The 24,334-nt window shown below is 40.8% G+C and overlaps 1 protein-coding gene across 2 annotated transcripts in view; it reads right to left on the bottom strand.

Annotated features, from left to right (window-relative positions):
- The window catches only part of LOC111866356 (limbic system-associated membrane protein), a 434,138-nt gene that overhangs the window by 209,383 nt on the left and 200,421 nt on the right, over nucleotides 1-24,334 (bottom strand). For both annotated transcript variants that reach the window (XM_023855221.2, XM_023855222.2), the window contains exon 4: nucleotides 2,527-2,677. In XM_023855221.2, coding sequence (XP_023710989.1) covers nucleotides 2,527-2,677 — 151 coding nt within the window. The remainder of the gene's footprint in view (nucleotides 1-2,526; nucleotides 2,678-24,334) is intronic.

The raw sequence follows: 24,334 nt of genomic DNA, 5'->3' as shown, positions 1-24,334 counted from the left end.
CCTGATCTACACCCTCCGACGGCGTTCTTGTTTGACACCTTTTTCTTCTGACATAGCGGCTGTCTGCCGCCTATGTTCTTTATTCCAGTTCTCCTATTCCAGGTTTCTTGTTCAACATTGTCTGCTTTTCGTCCCACACGCCTGTCCTGCACAGCGTGTAATCTTTATTCCGGCAGCGGTCACTTCTTACCGCGGTCCACACTTTCTGTGGGTCGAAGATTTCCTGAAGATGTTCCTCTTGAGCCATACCACTGTTGCACGGCGGGACACCTTCTTGCAGGAGGCAGCCAACTTCATGCGGGGTCCACAAATTCACCGCCTCAGATTCTTCATATTTCGTCGCTTGTTTCGGTCCCTACGCCTTTTCTTCTTCGGTTCTCCAACCGGCATTACTTCAGCGTCTTCTTCGGGTACCGCTCGTTGTTCTGCCGTCTCAGGTTTCATATTCACTGAGGCCGGCTCCTCTTCTGAATGTGCCTCCATTTCTCAGCAGGCCATCGTCACTCCGACCGGTATTGCAATGGAGACCTCTTCTTGTTGTGCAGCCGCAGGTTTCGTGTCCACTGGGGCCGGCTTTTCTTCTACTAGACGTACCTCCATCTCTTGGTAGGCTATCGTCTTTACTTCTTTTTCTAGATGCGCCTCCGTCGTTTCTCGGCAGGCTATTGTCTCTGCTTCGATAGCTCTTCTTTTTGTGGCCAATCTTCTCGCCAGGCTTTGGAGTCGGCATGATATTTGCTTTTTCTTGATTGAATTCTAATTTCGCCAGGAAATCCTCTTTGTCTTACTTTCGATTGGCCTCTATTCTGTCTTGCATCTGCACTAGGCATTCGAACAATTTTTCCATATCCATCGTGTGGCAGTACAATTTGTTTCAATAGTTTGTCCTGAGTTAAGGCGTGTTTAAGTTCGTAAACAATTATGACACCAATGTAACGGGTTTCGTTACTGAAGACGCCATTCGGATTGTTAATTGGTTTATTTAACAACCTACGAGTATCGGTTACAGTTAATTATAACAATGTTATGGGTTTACACAATTTACAACCCTATACAATAATCAATTCACACTATCACGATTCACTCGTTACAACTGAACTCGGCGACTACTACAATTCAACTGTCTTAGGCGGCTGTGCAGTTCCCTTATATAGTCGCAGTGTTTGCCTGTTACGTAATGAGTACCGCTGTTATTATCGTTGTCTCTAGCAACCACAGTTTGCTCGCTTTGCCTAGCGACCAGCGCGCTGGACTCGGCTCACTTCGGCTCCGCTCGGCACGTCACCGCTGGCGGGGGGAGAGGATGTTGACCTACCTATTACCGTAGCGCAACACGTCACAATATATTTAACACAACCAAGTGCAACAGTTTCAATTAAAGTCAAGATCAAAATGAGCAGACAAACACTCATGTGTGAAACAAGAACTGCGTAGAGAACCTGTGAGGTAATTTGAGAATTTCTTACAGGAATAGAAATGAAATAGGGGGGAAATACAAAGTTGGATCGTAGGGATCGGATGCATGTGACTGACCTACGAGAGTGTGCAATGATACATTTTGTGCTAATGATGTTGAAATTTCGGGATCCACTAATCTGTTGCGTTATGGAGTATAATTTCATGATAAACAGTTAAGGAGCTGACTCTTATTGGTGTGTTATATTTAATGTAATTAATTGTCAGAAACAGGCTTATGTCTGTAACACAGCAAACATTTGCAAATAGCATTTTTGTAAAATATGCATACGTGTACTCCTGATTTCAGAACGTCATTGTACACAAGTTGAAGAATTTTTAAAAAGTTGCATGAAGTGTTAAATATGCCATTAGGATGGCCCAGGAAAACCAGGTCTGAGTCTTCAGCCACCTGCTCAAGCTGGTTCCTCGTTCTCGGATTTTTCAACCCTGAAGATGGAGGCGATTCAATCCTCAGAAACGTCGGTTCACACAAGATCCACGCGGCGCCACATCCCAGAATACGATATTCACCAAATCATCTGTACCATGTGCAAAAAGGTTTTCATTTCCCATAATTCTGCTAAATAAATTACCAACCATTTTACTGCCCAACTTTCTTATCTTTATGAAGTAATAAGCCCTCCAAGTTTTAAAATCTCAGAATAGTTCAATTCACTAGTGTTCCCGAAGGTTAACTGAGAATGTCACTCACAAGCACAATTGCACAACACACACTGGACCAACATACTACATCTGACATATGAGTGAGCTCAAGAGAACCGCAGACATGTGGCAAAAACATTTGAAAAGTAAACATGTTGAGAATTAAGAAAGTCGTCTTCTGGGTTTAGGCACCGTTTAGGCTTGGAATGCGGAGAGCAGTAGCTGCTGCTCTCCGCATTCCAAGCCATTCAACTGCTCTGAAGATGGAGGTGCTACGTTCCTCCGAAACGTCGGCCAAAACGAAGAATACACGGTGCCTAAACCCAGAAGACGACTTTCTTCATTGTCATCGCCGTGAAAACCTCAAAACTTACATGTTGAGAATTGTACATATCTGTCACTTACAGAGGATATTGAGGGTGATGTTCTGGGTGACTGGCTCCCCCACCCCATTGGAGGCGGTGCACTGATACACTCCGGCCTGGTGCCTATTTGCCTGCTCAATTGTAATACTGGTGCCTTTCACGGTCTTCTCACCAGATGGCAGCAGATTGTTCTGAAACAAATCAGTGAATACATCACATCAGCAGCAAGGCGAGATGCATATCTGTGAACATATTGACTAAAATGATATAAACATGTACCCTTAAAACATCTGTACTGGCTTTCCATGACCTTGGCAAATTGGCAAGGCGACAGCTCACATTTTTTACCCCACTCGGTGATTGAATGCCCTAAACAGGGTATTCATAGATAGAATAAGGTAAGTTATATCTTATAAACGGTGTAAGACACTTAGTTCAAAATTCATAATCATTACAATATTTGGCGTTATATAAACTTACGGACCGATACAATATTATAAAATAAGCAAGTAATTAACAATGAATCTCTTCTCGTTGTCGCAGAATACTAAGCTTATTCATAGATCACTTTCATTCCGTAAAGAATATGCAGGTCTGACAGATTACCGCGCTCTCTGTGTGGCTGTTCCGGGATTTTATTTTGAACCACTTGACAGGATTTTAAAATTTAGTGTGCGCTTTACGCTATTAAATGCAATTTCAGCCCTGTAATTTTTTATTACCGACAGTGCTTAATAACAACATGGTCGACGCACGAACCTGTGAGATGGGAGAAACACTACTGACACTTAATCTAGGAACAGGATTTACGAAAGGTAATATATTCGAAAAATACGACACATTAAGACAACTCCTTTGTAGAAACTAAAAGAAGAAAACTAGGACTGCATAAGTTCTTAATGTAGATTCCGGTTTGATGGTGATAACCAAAAATTCAGTGGAACTAGGAATATATAGTGAAAAAAAAACTGCAAATATGTATAGCGTATTTATTAAAATTACGAGAAGTAAAAATTCAACAGCACTAAAATTCGATCTTATAACCACATACTCATGAGTCCCGTAGGTGGTCCATGAGCCAAACAAAATTTCGTTGAAGGAATATAAATCTAATTGTCGTTTCCTTCCATCCCGTTTATGAATCGAGAAATCGATTTGTATGGAATATCCTCAATTGTCCTTCTATTTCAGTTTTCTTAGCTTCACATTATTTTCACAAGCATTTTGTTTGGAACCACTTGAACAGTTCATACTTTTCCCTCAATGTCTGGGACTTCCTTTCCACGCAACACAACTGGAAAAATAATTGCACACACATACAAAATGATATATAATACAAAATCTGTACAACGCCTGTGGTAAGATATGATTGTATGCACGATAATTACTAACACTATATTCAAACTAGTAATCTTCCGAACACACATCGTGCATGTTATGAGATACACATCCGGTCACGGTAGCCGAGCGGTCTAAGGCATGCACTGTCTTCGCTCGCTCGGAAGCCGGGATCGTGGGTTCGAATCCCACTCAGGACATGGATGTTTGTGTGCGTTTTTGTGTTTGTCTACAGGTAGAGGCCTTGCGACAAGCTGATCACTGGCCCAAGGAGTCCTACCGAATGTTTAAGATATAGTAAACCGAAGTTAAACGGAGAGTTTCATGGAGGTAGGCCCAAATTGGGTCTGTAGCGCCACAGAAAAAAAAAGAAAAAATGAGATACATATGTCAATGAAGATTATTCCTCTCACGACAGTCAACCTTCACCCGACTAAATAGCATTATATTCCAGAAGACATAACTCTTCGACTTTTTTTATTTATTTTATAGCAAATTGGATACGACTCCGAAGAAGTCGTAGCTTAGCTGAAGCATTATAGCGACATTTGCCCGAAGGACGAGAGGAGAACTCTAAAAGTTTCAGTCTGAATAGCTGACCACATGATCGAGGTTTGTACCGAGAACCTCAAGGATACAAGTCCAGAGCGTTAGCGCCTCACCGACCTAAGCAGCTGATAAATCGTCGATGAATAACTGGTGACTCGATATTATATACATCGATCATCAGGCATAAGAAGAGGCGTGGGTATATTACATTCTGTATAGACAGTAAAAGAGTGACGTGTATAACAGGTGTAGATATTCCTGTGTCTACAGGCTCGAATGAAACTCCCATTCATTTAAATCCTTATTTTAAATGCTTTCACCGAAACAATTACTAACACAACCTACGGCTTTAGGCACCCCGCCTTCATCAACATACTCGATCCAAAGAATTACATGAAATTCATTTTAAACCGAGCAAATGAGCGTAGCAATGACGTTCCGGGTTTTTCGGCTGGCACATAACCTTGCGTGATAATTCTGTAGGTTTATTCAATCTAATACCGGTACATGCAGTACCTTCAACTGGGTTAATGGCTACTTGGAACGAATTCTTGATGAGCATAGATGATCATTATCGGAAGCAATTTAATGTTTCTGCACTTGAAGCTTCAGTAATTAACCTAACAATCACTGTCAATATTTGAATTCGACGCTGGTATATTAACGGCATTTTACAAAACTGTATGTATTTCTTTGCTCACAGATCCATGCTATACTCGTATATATTTAGACCATCTCGGTCTCTTTAAGATTTCACTGCCTAAGCATATAGGAACTGGGAAAAACATGATGAAGTTTCTGGTTACTGAATTGTTTGCGTACCTCGCCCTCCCTACATCACAGTGAAACAGATAACTAAGCACGATGCTTTGCTGTTAAACATACTGTTTCTTACTTTATCGGTTAAAAGTAAAAAGAGTAAAGCTGTTCTTGTGCTTAACTAATTAAGCACTACGCCATGAAGACGTGTGGAGAGTGGATGTATAGATCCATATTTTCTTAACTTCGGCACTAGTTGGAGGTGAGTGGTCAGCTTCATGATCCTGCCGCTTAACCCCCCNCCCCCCCGGGGGAAAGAGCCCCTAGTGCCCTTTGGATAGGAGGTCGAGTGGTCTGGATATTTGGAGGTCAAAATTCTTGACTCTGCCGGGACTCGAAGCCCATAGCCAGTCGCTATACCGACTACGCCAATCCGGCTCCTGTTACTAAGTTTGTTCCTAAGTCCGTTACTTATGGAATTAAGACGTTTACTTCACTCTTCCCTTTGAGAGCTAGAAACTTAGGGGTTAATGAATGAGTTACTTAGCTAGTTACTTAACAATCCATTTAGCTACTCAAATGCTCAGTGTACTGTTTCTGTTACTTGGATATTTTTCAAATAGTCAGCTACTTCGCTAGTCGAGTTGTTCAGCGGATGGGTTGACTAATACTTTCTTAGCCAGTCTGTTAGGTGCGTAATTAAAGTGTTAGGCTTCTTACTTATTTACTATATTAGACAGTTAATTGCTTATTTAGTGAGGTTCGTGATTACTGGGATTTTGACTACGCCCATCGTCTAGTATTTTAAAAAGTAGATAACCAACGTTTCGGAAACTGGATCTGTATCCGTCCTCAGGTGAGGATAGACACACCTACTCTGTTGGGACAGACAGAAAGTGCTGATCTCAGTCACTGAATGAATAATTCTGAGTGTTATACACTATCTTCAAAACCCTTAAGAATTTACTCAGTAAGGCAGACAACTAAATGATAATTTTAATTTTACTGCCCTCTTAAATTTTTATTTACAAACACAATTGTGGTAGGTACTTAGACAACGATTTAATTAATTATGGTGGCATTTACTTGAGTAACAGATCAGTTTCTTGGTTACTTAATCATCCGATTGTCGAACAGCTGCTTAATTAATCATAGGACAGTTATTCATCTAATTACTAAGTCATTTAATCAGCTGGTTAGTCAAGTAAACGTCTTAATTAATTATTCACTATGTCTCTTAGTTTCGTTTACTTATTCAGTCAGTCAGTTACTCCAATCACTGAGCTCATTACTTATTGCTAGTGGGGTGGGACTAAGTCCCTTGTACTGCGGCCACTTCTGGCCTACTGTACCAGCCACAGATGATAGGTGAGGGTGATTGTGGAGCAATTGGTGGAATGAAGATTGGCAGGGGAAGCCGAAGCACTCGGAGACGACCTGCCAAAGCGCCAATTTGTCCACCACAAATCCCAATAGACAAGACCCGGGATCGAACCCGGGCCGCCGCGGTGGGAAGCTAGCGACTAAGGCCCCCCACACACAGTTTGGCCTGCCGATCGACCTGCAGGTAGAACTGACGGACTGACGCGTTTCCTAAAGTCCAAACGATTGGGCGGCCGGCCGCACCACACACATCAGTTTTGCCTTTCAGCCTTGAACTGTGTAGGCCGAACGGGAGGCCAAACCGTGTGTGTATGGGGGGCCTAACTGCTTGAGCTATGGCGCGGCCTTAGCTGATTACTTACTCAATTATTTACATATGTTTACTCAGCCAGTCAATTTAATCAGTCTCTTAGTTATGTAACCCATTAATTTATTACTTGATCAGCCACTTGAACAATTTCGTAGATAGTATCTTAAATGGCCAGTCAGGTCTGCTTCCAGTCGAATGCTTTGGACTGTTCTCACGCTAGAAGCAATTTGTTTCGGACGGATCGTGGCACAGCCATAATTGTGTACTGACAGCCTCGCTGCGCAATGGTGTAAATTTAGCGCCCATTAGCACCATGTGTTACATGTAGTTCTGCAGCCTCTTGCACGCCTTGTGGGGTGGATTAATGAGTCAGAGGCAGAATTATGGTCCAATGGGTCGGAGACAGAAAAAAAAATCCTCTCTAAAACCCTTATAAATAAAGTTCCTCATATTTTACACAAAATGAGAACTTTCATTCATACACTACACACACATGAAATGCGTCCGTGATTTTAATGCAGTCCGTACGCAGCACTAAGCATTACTGACGTTTTTGTGCAGAAGTTGCAAAAAAGACAGAAAAGATTCTGGATTCATCTGTTTAAGGACATGATGCTTAACGCAAGAAAGCGAATGTAAGACTAGGCCAGTGAAGTCTAGAAAAGCGGCTCTTAATTTCTACTGCAGCCTGTAACCCTTTTTTCTCAAAATACGATCTCGCACTCCTTATAAATTTTTTTTTTTAAATAGGTCACATCTTTAAACGTAAATACTCTGTTTGAATATTACGGTAACTTAAAAAAATGTACAGTATAAATAGGTACATATGCCCGATGAAAAAGAAATAGTTCCTGAAGCTTAATTTTGTTTTCGATGATTCTCCTTCTGAAAAATTTGGCCTGTCTTATACCCGAGGAAGGGGTTCCCGCACCTCAAGGGGGTGCGCGAACCCCAGGATAAGAATTATTGGTCTGGACGATTAGACTAAGTGCCTACTGAGTGAAGTGTCAGGTAAGACTGTGGAGCATCACCTGAAGTCAGGGTCAGATTAATTCTCTGAAATTCATACACTACTTTTTTCAAGATTCTGAGATTTTTTATTACTAGTGGGGTGGGACTAAGTCCCTTGTACTGCGGCCACTTCTGGCCTACTGTACCAGCCCCAGATGATAGGTGAGGGTGATTGTGGAACAATTGGTGGAATGAAGATTGGCAGGGGAAACCGAAGTACTCGGAGAAAACCTGCCCCAGCGCCACTTTGTCCACCACAAATCCCACTTCACCAGACCGGGGATCGAACCCGGGCCGCCCCGATGGGGAGTCAGCGACTAACCGCTTGAGCTATGGCGCGGCCTATATCAGAGATGTTACGCTGTATAGTATGGTAGGTGATACCGAAGTTTTGGAGAAACGGCCTGTTCCCCTTCAAGGAAACTATCAGCTTTAACCATACAAAGAGCAATGTTCAACGAAAGCATCGTCCTGACGATATGCTACTAATACTCGTATATTGTGAAGAAATCTTATAATCACACAAGAAAATAGGAAGAAGCCGTTTAAATTAAAGTAAGCTTCCATAATTCTTTCCAGAATTAGTGCAGATGAGAACTCGTACAAATTCAGTTTCCCATTTCTCTCCCCCAAATTTGTTAAATTTCATCTTACACATCAGCGTTACTAGACTCCCAAAGCAAAACCACCTCGAGATGTTACGTAAATGTTAAAGAAGAAAATTAAAGGAGCCTGTAGCAAGGGATTCTACCCCCTGCTATGTACTGGAGAAACACAATTTGTAAGTAAATGGACGTCGCTCCAGCGTCCTAGAAACTTTCAATTTTAAATTCCAGTGTATAGGCCTATATCGATTAAACGTTCGCACGTTTATATATATATAACAAATGAGGTCTGAAGCTTTTGTGGAATAAGTTTCGGAGAATTGGTTCGAAGTGAAGTCGAGCGTGAGCGAGAAGGAAAATGCTTCAGGGTGATGTTCGAAGGGGTGGGTTTTATATCACTCGTCCAAGACGAGTGAAGTAGGCAGGGAGCAACAGGTAAGGGAAGTGCGGGGTGGGACGGAGGGAGCTTGAAGGCAACCAATCACCATCATTTCTGAAATTCTTTTCGTCCTTCAGTCCCGTGTATTACACTTCTTATTCACGAATCATATTCTTAATAGGACAAGTCTACACTTCATCCCGAACATCAGTGGATCTACTTAATTTCCTATATAAACGGTATAGTATGGGTAGCAAACATATTTGCACAGACAAACTTATGACTTTCAAGAATAAACGAGACTTCAATTAATGCGTTTCTCTGAATATTTACTTCTCAGACTATACACTAAATATTTCTATGTTAACTGCCTACTGCATACTCGATAAAAACAAACAAACTGCGTGGCTTTAGTCCTCAAGCGAACTATACCGACCGAGCGACCGCCGCTTGTCGGCGAAGTTAGTGCTAACCTTAGCGGATAGAGGGCGCCGCGTGTTCCGCCCAACGAATTCCCACGGCCGTTAATTTTAGGTTTTCTAGACTGGATCCGCTACTTTTCCATTCAAGTAGCTCCATATTTATCCTCACGAGGCTGAGTGGACCCCGGCCCAGACCCACTACTTCTCAGATAATCTGGTAGCGCCCGGGATTTGTAGCCGGGAACTCTGACGACTAGATCACAGAGGCGGTCCACAGCACAGTGGATTGCACTACTCTCTGTTAAGTTTGACTGGCTAACCGTTAGGCCCCTCTACTTGGCACGACATTCTTACACAAAGGACGTAACATTTAAAGTTCAACAAGACGTAGCTTACATAAAATTATAATACTCGTATTAATCATTCTAGGGGTAAATCCAATAGGTTACCAAATGACAAGGGGTTATATCCCGATTAAGATAAATGATAGTTGAACGAAACCCTCTATCCTAATGATTGGGGGGGGGGGTTGAAATCACTCTCGTGACATCGTGTACATCAGACAGCAGATGCCGTCTAACATGACTGGGGCGTTACGAATCAACAATTGTTGCAAGACTGTGCAGTAATATCACTCGTAGGTTACTTACCAATCTCGTCTACAGTGCACAGCATTTACAGCGTCGAGTGAGTCGGGGAAGTGACTGGGTATAAACGGTAATGATTTTGGAAGAGACGGTCGTTACCTATTTGAAAGTTATATTCCTGAAATCGGCCAGAGAGGCTTAGAAGGGTGAAAAACTTTCAATAAGCTACTAATGTATCAACTTTGCTTAAGAAATTTAATCCAATTTAAGATACTGTTTTCTTCACAATCCTATCCCACTGCTTTCATTTGGCCTGTTCGCTATCAGGATTTAGTCTGAGATAGATTTCGTGAATATAGCGGAAACACTAAGTTTTGCCCTACATGCGGGATCGTACCAATGCAATGATCCGCAGGAGCAAAGATTAGTCACAGAAGCATAACTCTGATCCCTACACTGCATATCAACAAAGCAATAGGAATCTCCTTGCAAGTTGTCTTCACGAAGTAAGATGACAAAGTAGTTTATTCTTTTTTGTAATGAATTATATTGCAGGTATACAATTCTTTATTTTTCACAGGGCAGAACAGGCAAATGGATTTATTTTCACACTTTTCATGTGTTCTCCGTATGGGTCCTAACAGTAACGGATCTATGAGATGGTTTAGAGTCATTTAACAAAAATTATAATCTATTAAGTATGTTAAAAATCATCTAGTCTTATGATACTTAATTACATCGGATAATACACTTGTACATTTCCAACCTGTATTTGTCAGAATTGTCTCTCCACTGCCGTTCGAGATATTTCAGGGTGGAAGGGATGCTAGAACTCGAAAGCCTCCAGTAAATGCGCCATTGATAACAATATTCTAAACATTTAGTGTTACATTCCTGCGTTTGAAATGTGTTCTAAACAGTTTTCACTTTCCCGTTTTGCACTTAAACTGAAAAATAATGGGATCTCCTGACTTGCATTCTTCAATTTTCGGGCACGTTCTAAACACGAATGTTCTTCTAGACTACGGATGGGCAAACTACGGCCGGGGGTCACGATTCGGCAGGTACGAGATTTGCTCAGGCCCCGAAAAGTAGTGCGTTTTGTCTAAAGTATTTACTTATCCATTTGTTTTAAAATGAAAGCGAAAATGAAAAGTTTAACGCTTCACTTAACACGAAGCATAGCGGTTACGGTTAAACGAAACTGGGTGTAAGAAAGTAATTTACTTTCTACTCGAACAACAATTCCTTCTTGCGAATGCTGAAACAACGCCTTTGTGTTATAGCAGTTTCCGCGCCTCAGTGGTCGCGGCAGCATCTGCGTCCCCACTGTTGTACTCAGCGTGCACTCAAAGTTGAGTTATCAGTAACCAAAATCCGAAGACCACAATTGGGGGAACAGAATGCAGACAAGAACAGCCTCGCTTCTGTTGATACTGACCCCGAGATTCAGAGCTCCTGGGGGTCAGCTGAACGGTGAAATATGCGGCTCGTATCAGCGCCAACCGCAATAAACAACGAAGCCGTGTAAATGTTATATTCTTAATATATTGAAATGTATAAGTGAGTGCAAGTAAGCAATAAAAAAGAGACAGGCAGAGTGGAGTGTTTAACAAATATTGGGAAGAACAATATTCATTCATATATGTAGGCTATATCCCTGTGTGTCTTAATTTGCAGTGATATTTTCTCTGTATGCAAGAGCCACATTACTCCAAACCATGAAGCATATTATGCCAGCCTTTTTTCAGATACAAGAAGATAGAACACCACGCACTTGGTGTGCGAAAATAACGAAGTGTCTTTACACCCCAATAAGAATTGCAGGAAACATCGAGTCCATGAAGAATTTTAGTAGCATATAAGGCACAATAATTCCATCTTGTGGGATATAACGTGTAGCCCGGTAAAATTTAACTGATATTTCGCAGGAATATATCATCTCCTTCTCCAGGATCGAAGCGCAAGTTAAGCAGGAAACCAACATGAAGCTAAGAGCAAGCAGAGAAACCATTCACCTATGCATTTTAAAAAATTATTCTTTAATTTTGAAGATACTTGAAAATATTTCCAGATTGGAACAGTTGATCTCTTTCCATTTTGAAGCAAATTATATGAGACTTCTCATTCGACTCTAGGGTGAAAATGCTTTCCTCCACGATCCTAAGCGCGTAGGTTTAGGTACAAACACTGTAACCCGCATCACCTTCTGGTGTTACCTTGTCTTCCAACAGGAACATACACAGAGCAGTCTTTCTGAGAGGCGGAAAGTCTCTCGGCTGGTAAAGAAATTCCCTGACTTCTACATAATCCAAAATTTTATTACCGTGTTCACATGAGTCAACCCTACGAACCTGTCCCGATTTAGAAGAATAAAATCCACACTCTCACAGAATGTTCCTTAATTTTAGATTTAATATTGTCATCCAATAAAATCTTATTTATTTCAAGCGGTTTGTTCTTTTCACGTTTCAAGATTAAATTTTGTAAAATTACTTGTCTAGTGTGTTTCATTACCAGTAACTTCCAACTTGCAAACTGCAGTAAAATACAGCAGTACAGAAACTATTTAGTTTAGGAAAGTTTAATTGAAAGACTTCGTGTATTATTAATCTAAATTTAGAAATCAGAGTCAGTAGTTTGAAATCTTCTTAGAAAATAATTTATTTGAACGTGAGGAAATCCTTTTGTAATTGTCTTTAGGAAAACGGCTACAGTTTCACGTTGCTGTAGCCTGTCACCTAAGGAACTTATATTCATGGGACGAGCGTGAAGGATGGCAAACAAACGAAACAGGATGAAATAAGATAATGAAGACTTTGAGAACGCCTCTCTCTCTCTCCCTCTCCTCTCTCGCTATATACGAAACCACTAAGAAACAAACTTGAATGTAAAGAGATATTCTCCACGAAAATGAAGACAAAGAAACAGAAAACTGACTCCACACCAACTGTATGCATCTACTGACAGAAATGAGATTAGAAAACGTCTCAAGTAATTTCCATCTCTGCTTAATTCTTGTGCTTGTCACATAACCAACTTCTCTTTCCATTCTTCATGCATTCATTTCTACGTCCTATGCATTCATTTCCATTCAGCCAGTTTGGAAATTAACATGTTGTTAATTTGTCAGGGTCTTACAGACCTCAGCAGATTTCGTATCGCTATTAACAGGGTGATGCCATGAAACACACTGTCCAGCTACGAAAATTTAACTTCTGTCATATTTTCATACAGGAAGCGACGACTACATGAAGTGGTGATAGTAGCCCTCTTTGAGAAATTCGCGTAAACGCAGTTACACATTATTAGCAATCGGGTATTAATACAACCGGTCACTGTAGGCAAGCGGTCTAAGGCATGAACTGTCTTCGCTCTCTCGGAAGCCGGGATCGTGAGTTCGAATCCCACACAAGGCATGGATGTTTGGTATGTGTATGTGTTATTCTGTGTTTGAGTTCTCCTGATTTTAGGTAGGGGCCTTGAGACGGGCTGATCACTCGTCCACGGAGCCCTACGGTCTGCAAAATGATTAAAAAAATAAAAAACAACCTGGACACTGTAAAGGTATAAGAGGAGCGGATTAAGTTATGTTACAACGAAGGGGTGTCCTGTAGTATAATATTGATGTTAACTACCAACAAAACCTGTTAATTGGTTTAAACGTTACTGGGGTAACAAGCACAGTGATATGGATACAAATGCGAGCATGCACCCCTCCCAAACACACGCACGCGTTCACACAGACGTAATGACCATAGGCCTACAACTGAGAACACTTAAGTTTATAATCTATATAAATATAATTCTTTGTAGATCACGTTTCCGGAAATTCGATTTAGGAGAAACTCTTCTAAATTTTTTTCTTTTTTTTTTCTTGGCACTACAGCCCCAGTGAGCCTAGGCCTACCTCCACGAACTTCTCAGTTCACACTCTTCTAATTGTCCAAATGCTAGTGGAAAATATAAGAACTTCGAGAAAATACTTTCCTTTCAAGTCCAGTGTGCTTCTGCTTACAAGCGACACTTCGAATTTGGCCGGGTTCATTATGTTTCATTTAAAATGAATATTACACACGAGAGGGAGGTTCATTTTACGAAGCTAAGAATCGCATTCGTGACTGGGGCATTTAGCAGCTTACACCAATAAAGATTGCAGTAGGTCAGGAATTTGCGTGGCCTATAGCCTATGCGCGTATTAGCTTCAGTGTTTAATACGTTTCTTCAATTCTGTTATAAGAATGACTGGATACTGTATTGAAATTGGCCACGACTTTTTCTCCAAAAACGCCTCTCTCTTTATAGTTCTCATTTGACAGTACATAACTTTCGTGACTGGCGGATGTTCTACATAATTAGGTAAACTACATCAACACGCGTGACAAAGAGCCAGAAAAGCGCACTCGGTATAGCGACTGGCTACGGGGTGGACGACCAAGGGGCAGGAGTTCGAGTCCCAGTAGCGTAAACAATCTTCACTTCTCTATGCAACCGAGACCGGCTCTGAGGCCCACCCAACCCTCTCTGCAATGGGTACCGGGGTCTCTTTCCCCAGGGATAAAGCGGCCGGACCGCGAAGCTGACCACTCACCTCCAACTAGTGCCGAGGTCAAGAAGACGTGGGTCTACACATCCACTCCCCCACACGCCTTCATAGCGCGGTGCTTAGTTAAGCACAGGGACAACTTTACCTTTTTGCCTGAACATGTGCCCACTTCTCTTCCTTCTGTCCATCTCACTGTTCCATCCTCCAGCAATCTGAGAACTCTCCATTTGTTCATCCAACCATCCTTCATCCCTTCCTTCAGCTCCGTCCCCTTATGTACCCATCCCTCTCCTACCAGACATCCTTCTGTCCGTTCATACCTTCGTCCATCTATCCACGCACCAGTCCCTGTATTAATCTACACGCTCGCTAATCCATTTCTTTCTCCTTCCGTCACACGATTCACCAAACCTACCGTCACTTTGTCCTAGCGCATCCATCTACACACCCGCTGATGTGTCCAGTTTTCCTCTTTCGAAGTTCCACTACGCTGTCACATTGCCATGTAGAGAGAGCCCATAACCGGTAACGGTAAAGGTAAGGTTGTCCGTGTGTTAAACTACGCACCACGTCATGAAGACGTATGTTGAAGTGGAGGCATGACTATAATTCTTTACCTCGACACCAGATGCAGTTGAGTGGTCAGCTTTATGCCCCCGCCATTTTACCCCGGGGAAAGAGCCAACTGTACCCATTTGGTCTTAATGTTGTGAAGAAGAGAAATATCTCTTACACCTGCCGGGCATCGAACCCCAGCCATTAGCTCCTACCCAATAGCTATACCGACGTAGCTATTCTGGTTAACGTTACAACTACTCCGGTGCTTGCATCATCTTAGGAAAATAAACCTATATTCTGAAATGTGTGGTCTTACTATTGTAACGTAGAGTGTAAGCTATCGCTGTAACAGGCCCACAGGTTTGCGAGAATTCGAGGCTCCCACATTTTCTGTAGACAGTCGGCTCACAAATGGCGGTAAGTTTGTCAGGCTTACGCGCAGGCCGCCCTTTACCCCCAGGAAGATTCCTGGTACTCATTTCTGTTACAGGCTGAGTCGACTCCATTTTTACAGTGCAGCTGAAAGGATTAGGTGAATTAAAAAAAATCCACTTCATCGGGACTCGAACCCGCGACCTTATGGCTTGCAGCATAGTGCTCAACCAATTACGCTACTGCGTGCCCAAAATGTAGAGTGTTAAATTAGTAAATAAGTACCAACAGGTCCTCTACGAAAACACTTTAATATTTGGAACGCTTGATATAAGCAAAAACGAAGGCGTTTTTCTGATAAAGGGTCGTGAAAAGAGAATGACACAATATTTCGGAATATCAATATAGATCAAGGGCAAAATGTGTATATAGACGTGATTACTTCATCTATGGGGATAATCACTTTGATAAAACTGATAATAAACCGATTCTTGATTATGACGATGTTCGGAAATTGAGCAATTTCGAAATGACAGGAGAATATAATTAAATTTAGCAGAATGAATGCCGCGGAAACAAAGATTAATTTTCTCTCCATAATCCATGTAGAGGCATCACACAGAGCGCCAGTCACCAGGCGATTATTATGTTTTACATTCCGTCGCCCCTTGGTCTGACAGAGTTCATTTTGCAACCCGCATCTCACACCCGAGCTACATTAATACAATAATTCCAGTGTCGTCACAACCATAAAGACGAAAAGAGCCGTACAAGGCTCTACAAAGGAACATTACACCTCACCTGCAACACAGAGCTTCTCACTTGACAAAAAGAAAACAATAACCATACATAAGGTTAGCATTCTCATGTCTTAACATGCTAAGTTCTCGCAGAATTACTGGGTTTTTGGACTTTTTCATCGTCCGGAATTCTAGGTAAGAGAGGACACTCTGGGTAATAGAGGACACGACCTTTCGGAAACTGGATTTGTTTCCGAAACTTCGTGTAATCTATTACCTACATTTCTGGACGATGGAAAAATTCCAAAAACCTAGTAATTCTGTGTGTCATACACCATCGTCAGAACCCTTTCGAATTACATGCTAAGTTCTGTTCGGTAAAAATGAAATATTCTGAAATTTGAAATTTTTACCGAAGTGGTTGACGATCTGTCTAACGCAGCGAAATAAGCTATGGCGTGAATAAGACGGGTGACAGCTGAGTATACTATGTTCACACAATTCTCGTCTAGAACCCTTTATAAGCTACTCATAATTTAGAGTGAATGCATCCTGTTGTGTATCATATATTATTTCTTACGGAAAACCGTCATAACATAACATGCAACAATACGTGTAAGTAACTCTAGGAGATACTTTTGCTACATGCTTCGGCCTTCAAAAGGCCATCATTAGGCAAAAACATTAAACTTCTCGTTATTGAATTGCATGTCAAATATAGGATACAGTACTAAACTTCCAAGTGTATAAAAAGGTATAGATATGAGTGAATATAGAATATAAAATATAAAAAACAATAAAAGTTGAAGTCTTAAAATAACCAGTTACATAGTCAAAAGTACAGTTAAAAGCTGTATATGTGATGCTATTTGGAAGTTGGCAGTTGTAATCGTAATGTATGTAATGCTTATACGGACATATATACACAATGGCTGATGTCGTTTTTTGAGGCCCGTTGTTATGTTGTATGTTATTATTTAATATTTTATACCAGGAAATAGTATACCATTGGTAACTATTATTGAATTGCTTCGTGATTGCATACGGTATAGATTGTATTATTATTATTATGTAGTTTACTTATTATTTGACGGGCGACTCCGTTGTGTAAATGTCCGATTTGTTGGAGAGACAGATTACAACACATTTGGGACGTTTGTCATAATAGAATGGTGTGTGGGACACGGGGGTGGATGTAGGATGGGAGTGGATGTGGGATGAGGGTAAGGTAGTGCTTATATTTGGTAGGTTGCAATTATTGTGTCGAATATTGGATTAAATATTTCGGTAAAACTGTCGTTCAACTGGATATTTTGCTTACTGATTTCATCCAGTTGAACAACTTTACCGAAACATTTAATCCAATATTCGACGCAATAATTGCAACCTACCAAATATAAACACTACCTTACCCCAATTCCATATCCACCTCACCCCCCCCCTCACCCACACACTATTCTATAATGACATTTTTTTTACGACTCCTCTTTTTTTTTTTTTTGCAATCTGTAAGAATTTACAATAAGCAAAAGGTAGGTTGATACAATGGCATGTAGGAGGCTACTCATTAGTAGACACCTTTCGTATAATGAGCAGTGCTGATTAGTATTGTTTGCAGGAGTAACTTACATCTAACTTACTTCTATAACCTTAATCTAACTTATAAACTAAATACATAAAGCTTAGAATCTGCCCGGCAGATCATTTGGCGCGAAGCGTTTAAGTCTTCTGTTGTGAATTGGCTGGCTCATGAGGTCTATTGCAAGTGGGTTTGGATGTTTGTTTAGTCTGTTACTATATTTAGCACTAAGTTGTTGTATTTCTTCTTTGACTGTAGTCATACCAAGGTCATTCCGGATGACACTGTTGTGCACATACCATGGGGCATTGGTTATCACGCGCAGTACCTTTGACTGGTAGCGTTCTAGTATCTCGATGTTTGAATATGAGCACGCTCCCCACAGTTGGACTCCATACGTCCAGATGGGCTTCAATATGATCTTGTAAACCAACAGTTTGTTGTCAAGTGACAGCTTGGAGTTTCTTCCTATTAACCAGTAGAGTCTGGTGAGTTTTAGGCCGAGTTGTTTCCTTTTAGCGGAGATATGTTTGCGCCAAGTCAGTCTTCTGTCAAGATGCATCCCAAGATATTTAGCATCTTCTGCTTGTGGGAGGTGGTGGTTGTTTAGATGGACAGGCGGGCAGGTCTCTTTCCTGGTGGTAAACGTAACATGTACTGATTTTGCTTCGTTGGGTCTTATTCTCCATTTAATAAGCCATTGTTGAATTTTGTCCAGGTTGGTTTGAAGAATCTGAGACGCCGTTTGCGGGTTTTCATGCGAGGCCAATATGGCGGTATCGTCTGCGAATGTTGCTGTTAGCACGTTCTGCTCGGTGGGTAGGTCGGCTGTATATAGTGTTCCAAATCAGTTGTAATCTGTCTCTCCAACAAATCGGATATTTACACAACGGAGTCGCCCGTCAAATACAAAATTAACTACATAAACATAATAATTCAATCAATACCATATACAATCACTAAGTAATTCAATAATAGTTACCAATGGTATACTATTTCATGGTACCATATATTAAATAAAAACATACAACATAACAACGGGCCTCCGAACACATCAGCCATTGTGTGTATATATATAATATGTCCGTATAAATATTACATACATTACGATTACAACTGCCAACTTCCAAATAGCATCACATATACAACTTTTAACTGTTCTTTTGACTATGCAACTGGTTATTTTAAGACTTCAACTTTTATTGTGATTTACATTTTATATTCACTCATATTATTTTATACCACTGTCTACACCTCGAAGTTTAGCACTGTATCCTATATTTGACATGCAATTCAACAACGAAAAGTTTAATGTATTTGCCTGATGATGGCCTTTTGAAGGCCGAAATATGTAGCAAAAATATCTCCTAGAGCTACTTACACGTAGTATTGATTGTTGTGTTGTGACGGTTTCAGTAAGAAATACTACTCATAATTACTAACAGTCTGTAATATTCTACGTAAACACTCTATAGATGACTTCTATCTTCTGGCATACTACGCAGTACCAGAAAATATCCAACGTTTAGGACGAACACTTTGTTTCCATCTTCAGGATCGAAGAATAAACCATGATAAAAACCAGCATGAAGCAGGTAAAAAGTAGCATTTAAACGGACTAGAAGGAAACGCTGCCTGCTTCACGCTGGTTTCTTGTTTCGCTTATTCTCAGACTCTCAAGATGAAGCCGCACGTTCCTCTGAAATGTCGGACGACTTTCAACGGACTACAGCGTTATACACAACAAGACAGAATTCTTCATAACCACTGCTCTGAAAACCTCAAATCCTGAAATCCAAATGCATGGGAAAACAAAGAACGGAGATGACTGGGCATTGCCTGCAATGGTAGGTTACACTCCTAAATTAATGCTTACACTACCAAGGTACAAATATTATATGAGTTATATGTGCTCAAGAAACTTCGATACCAGTTCAGATGGCGTTATGATTCCTTAGAACGGTCCCTATGATATTGCTATCCATATATAAATAAATGTATTAACACAATCACGTTTCAAAATATATCCAGCAGAGAAATATAAGCCTTTNGAAGAATAAACCATGATAAAAACCAGCATGAAGCAGGTAAAAAGTAACATTTAAACGGACTAGAAGGAAAAGCTGCCTGCTTCACGCTGGTTTCTTGTTTCGCTTATTCTCTGACTCTCAAGATGAAGGCGCGCGTTCCTCTGAAATGTCGGATGACTTTCAACGGACAGCGTTATACACAACAAGACAGAATTCTTCATAACCACTGCTCTGAAAACCTCAAATCCTGAAATCCAAATGCATGGGAAAACAAAGAACGGAGATGCCAAATGCATGGGAAAACAAAGAACGGAGATGACTGGGCATTGCCTGCAATGGTAGGTTACACTCCTAAATTAATGCTTACACTACCAAGGTACAAATATTATATGAGTTATATGTGCTCAAGAAACTTCGATACCAGTTCAGATGGCGTTATGATTCCTTAGAACGGTCCCTATGATATTGCTATCCATATATAAATAAATGTATTAACACAATCACGTTTCAAAATATATCCAGCAGAGAAATATAAGCCTTTTCGTATCAGTTTGTTGTTCGGTTATTTTTCCAAATCGAGGTCACATTTTCACTGTTCTTCAAATTTTGCTCAATTATAATTTATTTCTGCAGTGAAACCACAGAGTTACATCTGCTCATGTGTGTACTTAAGACTATAACATATTTCTCAATTCCACATTTAAGATATTAAGTGGGGTGGAGATATGGCAGTTGTTCGCTGATATGCACCTACTTATTCGAATTTCGTGTAATGAGAATTCGCTGAAAGCTTAATAACGAAGGCCTCGCATGCTTTCGAAGGGTTTTCACATGTCACTGATGTTGAACCTCACACGGTTTATGGAGTAGTAGACTGATCTCTATACAATGGTCAACGCAATTTTCGGCATATGTTACAAGCATTTCTAGGATGAATCCTGTGAATTTCTTCATACATGCTCTTCAAATTCCAATACCAGAAGGCCAAGTATTTACAGAAGTCATATTATTATTTCTTGTCCACATGTGTGTTATGCTTGTAGTACAAACAAATATTATTTGTATTGGAGTCCTTAATTTTTTTCCCTTGGCACAACAGCACCAGTGGACCTAGGCCTACATCCATGAACTTCTCCGTTCACTTTGGTTTTTCTAGATCTTACACGTTCGGTAGGACTCCTAGGGCGGGTGATCAGCTCGTCGCAAAGCCTCTACCTGTACACAAACACACAAAAACGCACACACACAAACTAAACATCCACGCCCTGAGTGGGATTCGAACCCTCGATCCAGGTTTCCAAGCGAACGAAGACAGTATATGCCTTAGACCGCTCGGCTACCGTGACCGGCGGAATCCTTAATTAGTAACAAATATTCCAACATTCGTGTTCCTATGAAAATGTTACCCATAGCATCGTGGATATCAGTGGTACAGTTTGGGTGCAGCGAAAAATTAATCCTTCTTTCCTTTGAAAGAATATTCATACTCCTAACGAGACTTTTCGGTACAGAATTTCCTGAACGAAATGCTGCAAAATCCCTTTTGATTAATGTGATTGGTTTAGTAGCAATGTCTTTACAAGCTCTGCGTTTTGTCGATGAATGGTGGTAACACGCCGTGCATCATCATCATCATCATTTCTGCGAAGTCTGTAAAAATATTCTCATTTCAATCTCTCTGCATAGAACTCCACCTCTGTAACTTTTCACCCGTCTGCTTACATAAATTTGTAAACTCTCAGAAAGCTTCACTTTATTCCCCCTTCCAACTAAAAATATCGGTACATTAGAGGATGCAGTATCAGCTGTACAGCACATCAGAATATTCTAACGGATTTAATCAAAGCGTTGCCAGGTAACAGCTATGTAAACACGGTCCAACATGCAAACATAGACGAGGCTGTTTTCTATGCGTGGTCCGTGCCAGGAGGATATAAGGAGATATGAGAATTGGGATTAATTCCACTTTAGTTCCGAGGTTCCAGATTGAAGACGAAATAGCAAGAACACTTCATAGTGACTTGAAGTGATAGTCTCTGTGTTGAGATCCGTTGCCAGGAGACGAATGGTGAAGGACAATCCTAGTGCGTGTGAAACGGTGAACTAAAAATTGTGTAAATGAAAGATAGCGCTGTATTAATTGTAATTAAGAGAGATTCTAACCGAAGTGCTAATAAATCCAACCATCCGAACTAGAACCCGTTATTCTAGTCAAGCCTACCATCCTACACGTGACACTATGTATTGGTAACTGTAAGGTTAATGTAGAAAACCGCAAATAATAAATGTGCACCTACATATCTAAGCCTGTCCTTCTACCGACCACACCAGAGGGGTTCAACTCTAGATGGCCTCTTTGTGGTGAAAGACGGCCAAAAGAGGAGCTTACGAACATTCGTTTTCGAGCCAAGTGAATCCACCCTCCTCATTTACACCATTGTATTACTCTATCGTAGAGAAATTTGTTACCGTTATTTAAGATTGCAAAAGTAAAATTTGAAGTGAATGCTGTGCCATTATGGAGTATATTTATTTGGACTACTTTGTCCTCTTCGTTCCCTTCGTTTATGAAATGACGAGCTGACAACCGCACATAATGCTCAGCGTCGAAAGACACGCTTATTGTGAACGATAACTGTGAACAGTAGGCGGTCAAGTGCAATAACACAAAAATTTCCTTGGAGGGATTTTTTTTTATTGTTAGTGGGGTGGGACTAAGTCCCTTGTACTGTGGCCACTTCAGGCCTATTGTACCAGCACCAGATGATAGGTGAGGGTGATTGTGGAGCGACTGGTGGAATGAAGATTGACAGGGGAAACCGAAGTACTCGGACAAAACCTACCCCAGCGCCACTTTGTCCACCACAAATCCCACTTGACCAGACCCGGGATCGAACGAGGGCTGCCGCGGTGGGAAGTCAGCGACTAACCGCTTGAGCTATGTCGTGGCCTTCCCTGGAGGGACACTGTGTTTCAAAACACCTGCAATTTATGTTCATACCTCGGAGTACAAAGCAATGCTGAAAACCACAAAAGCAAGTAAAATATTAATAAGTCATAGATGTTCTTCATAATTTCATGATCCGAAAGTCATCATCTTGACAAACACACACATATACATGTATACACGCATATGTACATACATACATACACACGCTCACACTACGATATTGAATGTAGCTTCACAGATTGTTTTGGTTGAATCACAACTTGTCCCTGTTTTCATATAAATTCGAAGACATGTCTCGGCCACACAGGGCCATCATCAGGTATATATGACGAGTTGCCTAAATTCTTATATTGTAATGTAGTAGCATATAGCACGTGATGGTTATACGTCTGAAAATTTTGTTACTTAAACCAGATTTGTTACTACAAATGATAAAACAATTCCGTCCAGTGTGACTGCTGAAGCTTTTACTTGTTTTATTTATTACTTTTTATACAATGTAATACATAAAAAGATTTTCAAACACTTTAAATTATGCCACGTGTATTAGTGACTATAGACGGGGTTTGGATTGGTGAATAGACTTAATAACACCTTATAGAACCAACTGGTATTTATAAGCACCATAGTGATATCGCTGATTTACACAACTTATAGTTCACCGTTAAACATGATCTAGGATTCTCACACTTCACTAGTCGGATCCTGGTAACGTAATTAAAACAGTCACACTGTGACTGAATCTTCTAATCACACAGTTAAGTCTTCACAGGGTGACTTCTAATTCTTCTTCAACTACTAACTTCCCGTGGCTATCTCCTACAGATAACTCAATTGTTTTTCTCCAATTTACACCGCTGTGTTCTCGCGCTCTTGATTCTGTTGTTCCTTAAAACTGCCTCTGTTTTACAGTTCCCGCACGGACGACGCAGCACAGAAAACATAGCCTCTGCAAAGACCTACAGAAAACACCTACCTGCATCACTTCTTATATTTTTGTGTAATGTCACCGGGCAAGCGTTGTATAACAACGGTCAGCTCGCGGACCACAGAAAACACTGCTCTTGTATTGGTGGCCTCGTGTGTGTTGCGGGCGTTGCTTAGCAGTTGGTCGATATGTCACAATAATATAAAATGATTAAACGTGTGTCGTGTGTTCTTGTTGCCTGTATTTCGTGGGTGGTATCTTGGTTACGTGCGTTGTTGTAGTCAGTGTATGTGGACTACAATAGAGTATAACATTTTAAGCAAATCATCATACATATACGTTGTATAATCAACTCCATGTCTGGTCGNAGATTGTTAAATAAACCAATTAACCATCTCTACGGCGTCTTCAGTAACGCAAAACACGTTACAATATTTTTAAGATATGCAAACCTTAAAGAAATATACTGATAAATAATTTATGACCAGGGAGTTGTATGTACGTTCTGTGATTAGATTTCAAACAAGAAGTTCTTGGAAGAATTAATCACCTGTTCAGTCAGAGTCAGGATTAATTTACGACATTTACCGCCAAATATTTCATCTTGGCGCCAAGCCCCTAGAGACCGACGACCAGAATTTTTACTTTGCAATTGAACATTCTCTTTGACTGGCGCGGGCGTGTTTTAACGCCCGGACGATGCCAGCCGTTCCCTGGCGTTGGCGTGTTTTAACGCTTTGACAATCTCGTCCCTTCTTTGCTCTCTTGGCACTCATTAACCAAAGACATATTATGATAGTTT

This window comes from Cryptotermes secundus, unplaced genomic scaffold (assembly GCF_002891405.2).
Source record: "Cryptotermes secundus unplaced genomic scaffold, Csec_1.0 scaffold100, whole genome shotgun sequence".
Taxonomy (NCBI): Eukaryota; Metazoa; Arthropoda; class Insecta; order Blattodea; family Kalotermitidae; genus Cryptotermes; species Cryptotermes secundus.
The sequence above is the reverse complement of the archived record's forward strand: the minus strand, read 5'-3'. Positions and strand labels throughout refer to the sequence as shown.